General features: G+C 33.5%; 2 protein-coding genes across 2 annotated transcripts; both read left to right on the top strand.

The window, feature by feature from the left end:
• Positions 1-550: 550 nt before the first annotated feature.
• LOC129003631 (uncharacterized protein K02A2.6-like) lies at positions 551-3,145 on the top strand. The gene is made up of 2 exons (XM_054431929.1): positions 551-665; positions 2,340-3,145. Exons 1-2 carry the CDS (start codon positions 551-553, stop codon positions 3,143-3,145), a joined length of 921 nt encoding a protein of 306 aa, XP_054287904.1.
• Positions 3,146-6,321: 3,176 nt separating this feature from the next.
• On the top strand, positions 6,322-12,618 carry LOC129003630 (uncharacterized). The gene is made up of 3 exons (XM_054431927.1): positions 6,322-6,402; positions 9,116-9,274; positions 12,491-12,618. The coding sequence occupies exons 1-3, from the start codon at positions 6,339-6,341 to the stop codon at positions 12,616-12,618; spliced, it is 351 nt and encodes a 116-aa protein (XP_054287902.1). The 5' UTR covers positions 6,322-6,338.
• The last annotated feature ends 1,273 nt before the right edge of the window (positions 12,619-13,891 follow it).

Here is a 13,891-nt window from a genome sequence, read left to right as displayed (position 1 = left end):
TGAACTAGATACAGGAGCAGGGGTATCTTTGATGTCAAAAAGTAACTTTTCCAAGTTTTTTCCAAAACACAGACCTTTAATGAATCCAGACATAATATTAAGAGATTTCAACAAAAATGAATTTGTTCCATTGGGTAAAACCATTGTTCAGGTTGGTTACGGTAACCAAACCAAATATCTTCCATTGTATATAGTCGATGGTAATAGAGATACGATATTTGGTAGGGAATGGCTGAGATCGATTAAAATAAATTGGTCAGACATAAATAACGTTCACGGAGCTGACTTGAATAGAGTTAAACACTCAAATCCCAAAGTACACGACATTTTAATGGAATTTAAATCCATATTTGAACCAAGAGTTGGAAGTTTCAAAGGGGGAGAAGCACTTCTTAACTTAAAGCCTGACACTACACCAGTTTTTAAAAAAGCTAGACCACTACCTTATGCTTTGTTACCAAAAGTTAGTGCAGAAATCGACAGACTAGAAAAAGAAGGTATAATTACAAAGGTGAATCAGAGTTCTTGGGCTACTCCAGTTGTACCGATTATGAAGGCAAATGGGAATATCAGACTGTGTGGAGACTACAAAGTAACCCTCAATCCCCATTTGGTAATACCAGAACACAACATGCCCCGCATTGATGATATTTTGGCCAGAATGGGTAATTCAACTAAATTTACAAAGATTGATATATCCGAAGCTTACCTACACATGCCAGTGAAAGAAGAATACAGAGAATTGCTCACAATCAATACACACAAAGGTCTATATCGAGTAAATCGTCTACCATTCGGAATTGCAAGTGCACCTGCTATTTGGCAATCAGCAATGGAAAATATTCTAGAAGGTATTGATGGTGTTGATGTTTTCTTTGACGATGTCAAAATAACAGCCCACAGTGAGGAAGAACATTTGAAAAGACTCCGTGCTGTATTAAATCGGTTCAAAGACAACGATTTACACATTAATGTTTCTAAATCTCAATTCCTTGTACCAGAGATTGACTTTCTTGGTTACCATGTCTCGTCAAAGGGAATAAGTAAAAGTAAACATATTACCGAAGCAATAAGAAACCTGAAGAGACCAAGTAATGTGAAAGAAGTTAGACAAATCCTTGGGTTGATAAGTTACTATCGAAAGTTTATTCCAAACTTAAGTGAAAAGATGCAAGCTATTATTAATCTCACAAGAGCTAATGTACCTTTTAATTGGACTGAAGAATGTGAACGAGATTTTCAATTGGTGAAGGAGGAAATGATGTCAGAGAATATACTATGCCATTTTGACCCACACTTACCACTCATTCTAGCAACAGATGCTAGTCAATCTGGAATTTCGGCAATTCTTTCTCATGTGTTTCCGGATGGAAACGAAAGACCTGTTGCATTTGCTTCCAAAACACTATCACAAACACAAAAACAGTATAGTGTCATACAAAAAGAAGCCCTGGCAATTTATTTTGGAGTTAAACACTTTTACCAATACCTTTATGGACGTCATTTCACCCTAGTTACAGACCACAAACCCCTGGTATCAATATTTGGACCGAAAAATGGAATACCACTTATGGCCGCAACAAGACTGCAACATTATGCTATATTCCTTCAGGCATTTTCATTTGACATAAAGTATAAATCAACCAAAGACAATGTTAATGCTGATGCACTTTCCAGACTACCTAAAAATGTTGAAGAAGCTGCTGTTATTGACTCAGCCGATGTTCATGAAATAGAACAAATCTATACATTACCTGTCACAGCTGAAGAAATAGCAAAAAATACACAATCTGATCCAGATCTTAGAGATATTTATCAATCACTAATCAGAGGGGAGCCAATCCATCACCCGATGTCTTCTAACGAACAAGAATGGTCAATTCAGCTTGGATGCTTATTAAAAGGGAATCGTGTGGTGATTCCCAAACAACTTCGTCCAAGAATTTTGAAAGAACTTCATGAGGCTCATGTGGGTATAGTTCGCATGAAGGGACTAGCTCGTTCGTATGTTTGGTGGCCTAAAATTGATGCAGACATTGAGAATATGACCTTAAATTGTTTGGGATGTCAACGAGTACAACATGAAGCACCCAAAGCACCAGTTCACCACTGGGAATATCCTTCAAGGCCTATGCAAAGAGTTCATGTTGATTTTGCAGGACCATTTTATGGCCATTATTTTCTCCTAATTGTGGATGCCTACAGTAAATGGCCAGAGATTGTAACACTTACAACTATAAATTCACATAAAACCATTGAGGCTTTGCGGAAATTCTTTTGCTCTTTTGGAATCCCTGACATATTAGTGTCAGACAATGGAAGGCAATTTGTTTCGTTAGAGTTTGAAAAATTTCTTAAATCTAACGGAATTAGACACAAGAGATCAGCACCTTACCATCCTGCTACTAATGGCCAAGTAGAACGCTATGTACAAGACTTGAAAGATACTATCAGAGCCATGCACTTTGAGGAAGGCTCAGTTGAGTTGAAATTACAGAGATATTTAATGGCCTATCGAAGAGCTCCACATAGTACTACAGGACAGTCTCCTTCACATCTCTTTATTGGACGTCAAATTCGATCAAGACTTGACTTATTGTATCCTGATTTGTCACAAAAAATGAACCAAAATTTTGACTCAAAATCATATTCTGACAGGCAAAAATCATTTAAAGCTCAAGACCCTGTTGCTTACCGCCTCTATGGGACCTGCAACAAATGGGGTTTTGGAAAGATCAATAGAAAAGAAGGACCAAGAAATTATGAAATATCCACAAGCAGTGGCACAATCAGACGTCATCAAGACCAAATTAGACGTTCAGGGCGAAACTTGTGTGAGTTTTCATTAAGGAATGAGCAAAATCAAGTATTCATACCAACAAATTTTGGAGGAGTCCATTTTGGAGGAGTCAGAGAGGAACCAACCGAAAACCACGCAACAAATGATCACAACATACCAACCGAAAACCACATAACAAATGATCACAACATACCAGATGTTCCAGAGGCCAACGATCACAACATACCAGATGTTCCAGAGGCCAACGATCACGACATATCAGATGTTCCAGTGGCACCAACTCCCGCTATTACAGTGAGACGTTCAAAAAGGACACATAAACCCGTGGATAGACTCAATTTATGAAGCTCACTTAAGAAGGGGAGGTGTTACATCCTAAATGTCTATCTTTACTTATTGATTATTTATTTTATAACTATTACCAGCTGGTTATAATGTTTACTTCTTCACTTTGTTTTTAATTTGTGTTGAATAAAGTTGGTTAAAATTGTACTTTTACAAATACATTTATTATTTGTTCTAATTACATACAGAACAATAATCAGCTGCTTGGTGTCCGGTAAAAACTCATTACAGTACAGTAGCACGTAATGAAAACCCATTTGATTAAACTGGCGGCAAACAGCTGTTTTCTGGACTAAATCCTTGCGTGGAAAGTCCGTTAAAACAGTGTCGTGTGGCGTAAGGACTATTTACGCGAGTTACGTACACTACTTTACCTGCGACCGTTTTTTAATTACTAGTAATCACTATTCAAAACTTCTAAGAAGGTTATTTTTTTCTAACCTCTCATTGCCACTGACAGTTAACATTACATTCTAAACAGCTGATTAGTTGAAGTTCGAAGAATTACTGTTTTACTTCTTTTCTCTCAATCCTTGAACCTCATTGGTCCGTTGCCCGCGTTGTTAAGTAAAACTATGCTGTTATGTAAGTAAACAATGCTGTTATATGAAACTTCCAATTCTAAGAACTGAACTGATACGACTATACTTAAAATAATTTATAAATAAAAAACTTTTTTTAAAACAAAACGTTTTTAAATGCACTAAAAAGTAGAAAATAATTTATAAATATGTGGAGAGTATAAATACTTGTAAGATTTAAAACGAAAAACGTGGGGTGCATGCAATAAATGATTTATAATTACCTTCACCTATTGAACTAATGTATTAGGCCTATTATCAATTGCATGCACCCTGCGTTTTCGTTTTAAATCTTACAAGTATTTATACTCTCCACATATTTATAAATTATTTTCTACTTTTTTGTGCATTTAAAAACGTTTTGTTTTAAAAAAGTTTTTTATTTATAAATTATTTTCTACTTTTTAGTATTTAATGTGTGTGGATGTTAAATCTATTTCATGCATCTATATCAGATTAGGACAGAGGCATGTGGGAAATCTAAGGTTTATTTGAGTTTCTTTTCATATAATTATGTATTGAATGTATGGCCTACCTACCAACTATAAATATATCAATCTATATAATTTATTGTTTACTTTATAGAATACTAAAGAAATAACAAATGACATTATTAAACAAACACCTTTATATCTGCAATCAGATTGTTTATCTTTATTTTGAAATATTTGATTGTATAAAGAATCTCTTGGGAGCAGAACCTGTACCTCTTAACCTCTGCTTTTTGAACTGTCAAATTTAAGTATTTACAGCTGACTTTAATTAATTGATATATTTACATTCTTTCAAAATGTAAACATGAAAAATTTGGAAGCCAGTGGGGCGTAGCCCAGGGGAAATATGAAAACTAAATGCTATAATATTGCATTGTCATCCACTTGTGAGCTATGTTTCAAATTTCAAGCCTCTAGGTCATCGGGAACTTCGTTTAAAATTCATATCAAAATTTGTAGGAAAGTGAGCTAATAAAAACAAGCTCATGGGGCGTAGCCCAAGGGAAATATGAAAATTAAATTATATAATATTGCATTGTTATCCATTTGTGAGCTATGTTCCAAGTTTCAAGTCTCTAGCTCATTGGGAAGTATTAAAACTTTCAAGAAAGCGAGTTAATAAAAACAAGCCCGTGGGGCGTAGCCCAAGGGAAATATGAAAATTAAATGGTATAATATTGCATTGTCTTCCATTTGTGAGCTATGTTTCAAGTTTCAAGTCTCTAGCTCATTGGAAAGTTAGTATACAATTGATTGCAAAATTTGTACCAGACAAGAAAGCGAGCTAATAAAAACGTTTTAAAAACGGTCGTAGGTAAAATAAGTAAACAATACTGTTAAGTAAATCTTATCAATTCTAAGAACTGAATTTAAAAAAACTAGTTAAAAAAACTGTAGGTAAACAATGTTTTAGGTATGTATTGTGTTATTATAAAAATTACAGTGATTGAGAAAATTATTACCACTTGGTTATTTATTATTCAATTTTAGTAAACAATAGTAGTTTTGATTTGGATTTGAACTGTGCATTTTCCGTCTTAATAATTGCGATATACGTTTACAACAAATTTGTTTCTATCTAAAAAATATCAAGTTACAAAATACTTTTTAAATGAATGAATCAATAAATTATTTAAAACATGTATACAGACTGACAGAGGTACAAGTAGTTACTAGAGAACCATGTTTATATTGTAAGTGTTTATCTGAACCTAAGGAACAATTTTATATTAAATGTTCTAGAGAGTTCCAGGACACCCTTTATGTTATATATTTGTGGTTATATAAATTTGGATCTATATACAAAATTTGGAATAGTGTATTAAATTTACACTCCAGACTTGTAGGTGATTATGTAGTTTAAAACTATGCATTTTAGAAAATATTGGATTACTTCAAGAAATAAGTTCTTTGAGTCTTTGATACATTACGCCCTTGAACACTCTGGATTAAAGGACAGAAGGGAAATGGATGCAACAGTATAGTGTTGAACATAAATGAGGCAAAAGGGCTACTGTTCCTTAGTCTGTGAGCTTATATTGATGTCTTCAATATTATTTCTAGAAAGGGGCATTAAAATCATTATAAACACTAACGGGAAAGTTATATATTTATTTTGAAATGATTATTTTAAATATTTTATATTTATGTACAAAAATGCAACATAAATACACCTGTAGTACAAATAAAATACAAATGTAAATACAAAATACAAATGTTTTTAAAATACTGTAAAATCAATAATACAATACTATTATTTTTCTATGGCTGTGCATTATTAATGGTGTTGTGTTTTAGAGAAAAACATGTTGAATCTTATTCACAATTAATTCCCAATAACACACTAAGTCATGTAGACAACAATGCTAAAATGTTTATCAGCAAATCGGTAATGAGGTACAGGAAACAGAGCAGCCAATAAGAGTTTTCTCTGTTAACAGTGACTCTCAATACATGTAATTTGGGTTACGTTTGAAAAAAAAAAAAAAAAAAACACACCCTGTATGACAATATAATTTAAAAAAAAAAAACTTCTTGTCCTCTCTCCCTACCTACTCCTCAACTTGGTGGGAGTTGGGTGAAGTACATAAAGTCGAGAAACCAACCCCCAAACACAATATGGGTTGTGTGGCTGCACTTCTTGTATTTTATCTTTGTTTCACATTTTCTGGACTACTTCAAGGTAACGTCCTATTTCCAAGTTTTTTACAAAATTATTTGTGTAAGTTGAAACAGATTTTTTTGTGTGTTTTAAACAAATTTTATTTCAGATTTTGGGTGTTAAGAAATAATGGAGTATGTTTTACAATTTATTGAAAACGTTGTAGCATTGTGAATTTTTGCTTAGTAGAAAAATAAAATATTTGTTCATATAAATGTGATGAGTTCATAAATATGTTTGCTAAGTTTGAGCTTGAGTTTCAACTATGTGTTTTAATAGGTAATTAAAATTAACTAAAACTATTTACACTAAATTTAAAACTTTACATTAAGTTTAGACATTTATTTTCAAATTCGTGAATTGAATAAAAAGGATTTTTAAGCAGCCAATTTTTTACTGTTGATTTAAAGAGCTTTAACGAAATCACTCTTGCACTCTGAGGAAGCCTATTAAAAAACCTAACACAGTTGGTTACCTGTTTTTGCCAACCTGTGTTGTAGTAAATCAAGCTTCTCCTTGCCTCTTGGTGTTGTATGTGTAGAAATGTTCCCTGGGGGTGAACTCTGAAGGATTTAATTTTGTATGGATGAGTATTTGGTAAATATAAATGTTTATTGCTGTCATGATATTAAGTCTGATAAATAACGGTGTACAGTGTTCTTCTTCATCCACTACTACACGTATAGTTCTCAAGATTTTCTTTTGAATAACGAGAATTTCATGTACAGCACTAGAGTGACCCCAAAAAACTATTCCATAACAAATATGAGATTTAACAAAAGAAAAATAGGATATCCCTAAATATTTATCTCTCACACAATCTCTAAGCTTCCACATTAAAAAAGACACTCTAGAAATTTTCTTACAAATACCATATACATGATCATTCCAACCAAGCCTACAATCCAAATGAAAACCAAGAAGCTTTACAGATTTAGATTTACTTCCACCTGCCGTGCTCAGCACTAGATCCTGAGTTTAATCATCATTGAAAAGCAACTTATTTAATGCAAACCAGATTTGAGCAGCGAACAGTTATGTGAGATACCATAGTAAGAGAGTTTATCAAGGAGAATACGATGTTTTATCTCAATCAAAAGCTTTACTTAGATAGCAGAGCTTTAGAGACACTGATTCTTTATTTTCGAAAGCAGTAAGAATATTGTCTACCAGAGAAGATACAGCAGTGGTCGTTGATTTCTTTGATCGAAACCCAAACTGGTAGGGACTAAAATGATTGTTTATTTCAAAGTAATGATTGAGTTGAAATTAGCCATCTTCCCCTCAGGAGCTAACAACAGCATAAATCATGTTGTCATGCAACTGTTTGTGAATGAGATCACCTTTCAAAAATTTGCAAGAGTTATTTGCCTCTTGTAGGGAAGGCCATTTACTCAAAACACTAATTTTTTATAGCATCAAAAACTTCATGTAACTATAACTATAAACAAAGAACAGGTATTTAAAATATAGCATTATAGTAACTTAGTCATTGTGAAATCCTGGCAAGACAATCTTTAAGCAAGGGGATTCTAAATTGCATGGTAATCTCTCAGGATGATATCATTCTATAGCTAAAAATAAAAAGAGAAATTTCATATCCACAAAGGTCCTGGACATGCCAGATGACATTTTTGGTTAAATGAGAGCTTCTTGAAATCTGGGTAGGTAATCAAATCTTAAGCTTTGTTTTAGTTTTTTAATCGTATTTGACCTGAAAGTTCAATGAAACAAAAAGTCTTAGAACGTTAAGTTCAGTAGTTATTGTAAAAAGGAGTGAAAAACAAAATAATTTGAGTCAAAACTAACTTTTTTACAATTGGTTGGCAATCACTTTGTCTTTTCAGCTGTAAGCAGATGAGTTTTGAAATTTAAATTTAGTTCCAAACAAAACAGTATGGCCTACTACTAAAGTATGTAGAAATAGAATAGGCAATTGATTAAACTAATTTTTGTTGAGATAATTCTCAACAACACACATTTTACACTTGAACAACAATAACTTTATCTACAAATAAGATTAAACGATGTTTCCTCAAGACACACAGGCAGAATATCTTTGACCAACACCTCATAAGAAATGATTTGAAACAGTTTAAAGAACAAAATAAGACCAAACACAAATATTCATTTTTGAATAATTGAAATCTGGTCAGTGGTCAAAAAATAAGCATTACAGAATTTTGGAATAACTCAAAGTAGTCAATCATGATTTTTTAAGCGTGTGTTTTTCATGGACACAAAGCAATATTTGTGTTTTTGAATTGCTATACAGTAGAGTCGAGCAAACTCGGCGTAAGGGAAGGGTGCCGAGTTTGTGAAATGCCAGATTATCGGGAACTAGGGTTAAAATTAAGGACAATACAATTTTTAAGCTTTTTGACCTCCTTTTTTATATTACAAGTCAGTATTAAGTCATCAGATATAGTACAAAAAATCCTTGGTACGCGTTGTGAATGAATTTATTTGATCTAGCTTGAGTCCATGTTTAACTCGGACTCAAAATATCACTAATTTTCTGAGCCAAGTGATGGCCGAGTTATCCAGACTGCCGGGTTATCGAGTGCCGACTTTGTGGGACTCTACTGTATTAAGTTTTGGATAATTATTTCCAAAAATTTTAATGCTTACATTTATTGAGACAATACATTAATGAAACCCCTATTAATCATACTAGGCTATAAAATTCACATTTACAATGATTTAATAGAACATTTTTGTGCTTTTACAACAGGCGAGACATTGGAAGTGGTTTACATCCCCGTCAGAAATCCTCGGAATAATCCAGAAGCCGTAGAGACTACATTGCCCAGAAATCCCTATCATCCACTGGTACGATTCCGAACTGTAGAAGTACGACCTGCTTACTTCTATGTCTTGGAGAAATCTCCAGGTATGTTTATCTATATCTATAAAAGAGGAACTATGTATGTGTGTGTGTGTGTATGTATATACGTTATGGACTCCGAAACCGCTCGACAGATTGTAATGAAACTTTCAGGCATTATTAAGCATCTTTCAAGGATGGTTCGAGTGAAGTTTGGTGCAGATCTATCAAAAGGGCTTTGCCCCAGAGGGTTTTAAGTGGGCCAATGTCAGACTTTTTGATCTACAATGTTTACAAATAAATATAATTTAAAAACAGATGTTTACTTTTACCAACTGTTTTGTAGGTTTGAATAATTACAACATTCTGTATTAGCATTAGCCATGATTTGAAATAGTGCCACAGTGTTTCTACAGAGTGCAGCACAGAAAACTATTTTACTTTTGAATAAGTCCAAATGTATTAAACCCCAATCGCAGCACACCTGTGCACTTAACAACGTTTAAATTCTCCAATGTTAAATATTAAAACATAAAAACCTTTATAAAAGTACTGTATTATAAACAATAAAAGGGATGATTTTTTTAAATTTATGACAACAGCTAATTTGCAATCAAAAGGTGAGTGAGCGTAGCGAACGAACTTCAACCAGGACGTGATTGAGCCATGCAAATACTTATGAAGTTAAGCGGGGCAAAGCCCGCGGGTACAGCTAGTACTTTATACTTTCGATGAAATGGCGACCATACAAAGTAGGTATTTTAAGCCAAGTGTGAATGGAGATGAGTGTAGGGTTTGCTAAAAAAACTAGTTGCATCAAAATATCACGTCGAAAAGCATAAGGACTACTCATAAATAAAATATTTGAAAAAGTGATAATATTTTTATCCTAGAGAACAATTTTTGAGTGGCATATCAAGTCACAATTTGCAAAGAATATATTGATGGTCACAAAAAGTGTCTATCACACCACTTATAAATTTTTAGATGAGCTATCATAAAGTAATTTGCAAAAGTAAATAGTGTTCTTAGACCACTACTGTCATTATCTTGTTTTTTGTACAAAAAGGTTTACTCCAAACTTTATAAAAAACAATTGTATTCATAAGGAAATATCCTTTATTCCTTTTTTCCACTAAAATTAAAAAAAAAAACCAACGGGATACCTATGGAGTTTGAAGAAGGAGGTTTCGGTGACCTTGAAGAAGAAGACTATTAGGGGATATTAAAAATGTCCCAGTTCTATACAACATTTCTTTAGAATAATTAATTCATGGTCTTTAACCCCATCGATGGAAAATAACTCTACTGGATAGCGCGCTGTGTGGTGGAAAAACGGTCCGTGCCCGCCAATCGAATTAGCGGGATACCAAGGCGGACGGGCCGAATGAATCTCTCTGTTTTACACAAACATTCATTCACTCAACCTGCTCTGCTAAATTTATTTGTTAACATAAAAATTTCAAATAGATATATTTTTTTTCTGGAAAACCCAGTGCTTATTACTATGTAGTTTGTTTTTACCTTCACATATTTTAAAAAAAATTTATTTAGGCAAATTAAAACTGATGATTGGTTTTTAACACCATTAAAAACATGAATAATGTAGTAAGCGAGGAAATTTTTTATTTTTTGGTCAGGAAAAAAAATCCTGCGGCAAAGTTTTAGTATGAATTTTGTTTTTTATTTGAAGCTTTTTTTGATACGGAGTCTGCTTGTATCATTTTTAAGTGATTAAAAATAGACATAAAATCGCTTGGCACGGCATTGGCGCTAGGAGCTCGGCCGGCTCAGCATCAGTTTACGGGATATTGATATTGAGTTTCTAGCATTTAATTATCATTTTATTACATCAAATATGTCTTTACATTACGAAGAATGGTAACTAAATTTACAAGCGTGTGTTTATGCTTTTTAATGCTTACCGGTGGTCTATAGTAAACAAAATTCTTTGAATCAAAGAATAAATGTTGGATTCCATAGTAGTATTTAATACCTGAGAAAATATTTTGTTATTATTTTACTTCAGTGAGAATAATTAATACATTTGAGATATTGGCATTAAATATTATACACTCATTTTATTTAGCAAAATAATATGTTTTCCAAACACGTTGTATGACAAAAAGAAACATACTATAATATAAACAAAATATATATTCTTAAATGTTGCAAAGTCTCTCAATAACAATCGGGCCTCACAGCAGCAAATGATGACATGCTTATGTGATCAAATAATTTTTGTGATATATTTTGCTCTGGTGAATGTTCAAATATAAATAAATCTAACTCTTTCATGACATCACTAAATTTCTTATGAGATTTAATTTTGACACATAGTCTATGAAGTGTGAGCAAGTACGTAGATTAATTATATCTGCTTTTAAAACCTCCTTTAGTTCGTTACAATCAATTATCCTCGGAATATTTCCACAAAACTAACATAGCAATACTCGGCGAGAGCGGGCGCGACGCTCGGCACTAGGGTGAGTCATGCCTTTATCCCCACTCCTGGCGGACAGAGCGAGGTTGTGACGGCCCTTTTTTCGAGCTCTACTTCAACCTGAGCGCGCAATCCAGGGAGTTATTATACATCGATGGTTAACCCAGTCATTAGATTCATTTTCAGTTCTGGTATTTTCTGTTTCTCCGGACACCTTAAATACTAAAGAGTATTTCAGAACACATGACACATAGCTTTTTTTAATTTTGAAAACTCAGTAGCGGTAACCTTTGTTTCCGAACAGAAGGTTTTGTTTAAAAGGATATTCAGATTAGCGGATTTTGATGTAATAAGATAAGATAAGAATATATTTTTTTCCAAAATTAAAAATCAGAGATCATAGTCGTGGCTTCAATCATATGTACAAAGGGAAAAAATCCCCACAAAACTGTACGTCTGCGTGTGGGGAGAGTCTTACCACTTCACGGAAAAAATAACAAGATAAACATATAGTTAAAATAAAAAGAGGTTAAAAAATCTTTCTTTTTTACCTTAAACTTTGGTAAAAAAAAATACTAAATTGAACATGAACAATTACTATAGAATAAGTTGAACAGATCTATAATATAATAAACTAAGAATATTTGAATGAGGGTGCCAGTACTGAAGAATTTGCAATCTAGCCTAATATAGTTTTTGAATTGTTCTCGACTTTCTTATGTCGTGTACTTATAATTTAAAAGTTAGTTTAAGTAATGTACTAGGATGAACTATCTGATGTAATGTACTTATAATTTAAAAGTTAGTTTAAGTAATGTACTAGGATGAACTTTTTACAGTGAATACCGATGTCAAGCTGACAACAAGAGAATTGGCAGACCTTCTGAGTTCTGTGTACGAAGAAGAATACCATGAACCACCTCAAAAAGAAAATAACAATGTGATCCGTTTTGGCTTAATACGCTGATTTTAAACCAATAACACTTATACTGATGAATTCTAATTTTAATAAACTTGATATGAAAATAAAAGTGTTATGCTGAATCGCCATCCTTAGAAAATGTTAACTAATTAGTATTTCACCATTGAAAGTTTACTGAAAAACTATTCAATATATGAGGAGGGTTATCTGTGAATTGAGGTCTCCATCCAGTTCTTCTTGCAGCCAAGCAAGATATTTCAAATCTAACACCAACATTGTGTTCCTTACCTCCTCTACTAATATTCCAGTCAGTTTCCACCCCCAGGAGACAGTTAGTCCTGTTATAGTATTCATAAATTTAATGAAAATTTACTCTTCCACCAAGTATAAATCATGTTCTGTGTTAAGTTAAGATTTATATGGTCTCTCCCCTCAAAGCCTGATACACCCCAATCAACAAGCAAAGTGTCCTTAAACCCAATAAATATCTCAATGGTAACTAATGCAAATCATCTGCCAGCTCCTTGTGCAAATGTGTACGACCGCCTGCGAAACCCCCAAGCCACTTATGCACATTTCTACATCAAAACACTTCTTGCAGACACGTGTGTCAACTGTATGGTTGTAGGGGCTGGAATGGCCAATTCGCTTCCGTAATGGGGATGAGTGATAGAAATGTAGTGCTAGGCACTGAGTCCCAGAAGTAAAGTGGTAACAGTCTGCATGTTATGAAATGATTAACTACAGCAGTGCACTCAGCTAGATGATTTAACGCTATATTAAGTTTTAAAATGTTAAGTTTACCTGAAATACTTATTTTGGCAAAAGGGTGAAAGAAGGTTTTTCATAAAAATTTAAATACACATACTTATTAAGGTTACTTACTTTTGTTTACCGAATTAAAAGGTTAAAAAGTGGTATCCAGATTTCTTGGGAGCGAGATATTTCATAGCTAACTGTTCTTAGTAGTTTTTTGTACAATCTGTAATACAGTAGACTCTCGCTCATCTGGATCGGCCTTGTCAGGATTACCGCTAGTCCGGATCGGCAATAGTGATTTTTTTTTTAGCTGCACAGTACTGTATCCGAGCTAAACGGGACCGAGACTACCTCGCATGATCAAAAACTCAGATAAAACGGCGGTAAAAATTATTACCGGTGGAACTGCATTTGCACGGCTATCAATACTGTGGACCTGGAACAAAATTGAAAAAACGGCTATATACAGTACTTTATTTGTTCGACTCTCGGTAGTCCGGATTTTTTGTAATCCGGACCAGACGTCCGCCCCATTAGTCCAGATGAGCGAGAGTCTAAT

This window comes from Macrosteles quadrilineatus, unplaced genomic scaffold (assembly GCF_028750875.1).
Source record: "Macrosteles quadrilineatus isolate MER2022 unplaced genomic scaffold, UCM_ALF_1.0 Scaffold_9__3_contigs__length_116548681, whole genome shotgun sequence".
In the NCBI taxonomy this organism is placed as follows: Eukaryota; Metazoa; Arthropoda; class Insecta; order Hemiptera; family Cicadellidae; genus Macrosteles; species Macrosteles quadrilineatus.
The sequence above is the reverse complement of the archived record's forward strand: the minus strand, read 5'-3'. Positions and strand labels throughout refer to the sequence as shown.

Coding starts and splice junctions, on each gene's coding strand:
- LOC129003631 (XM_054431929.1), top strand. CDS start 551: ATGAAGGCAAATGGGAATATCAGACTGTGTGGAGACTACAAAGTAACC. Junction 666..2,339: donor TGATATTTTGGCCAGAATGG/GTAATTCAACTA, acceptor TTGTTTCGTTAG/AGTTTGAAAAATTTCTTAAA.
- LOC129003630 (XM_054431927.1), top strand. CDS start 6,339: ATGGGTTGTGTGGCTGCACTTCTTGTATTTTATCTTTGTTTCACATTT. Junction 6,403..9,115: donor ATTTTCTGGACTACTTCAAG/GTAACGTCCTAT, acceptor CTTTTACAACAG/GCGAGACATTGGAAGTGGTT. Junction 9,275..12,490: donor TGTCTTGGAGAAATCTCCAG/GTATGTTTATCT, acceptor AACTTTTTACAG/TGAATACCGATGTCAAGCTG.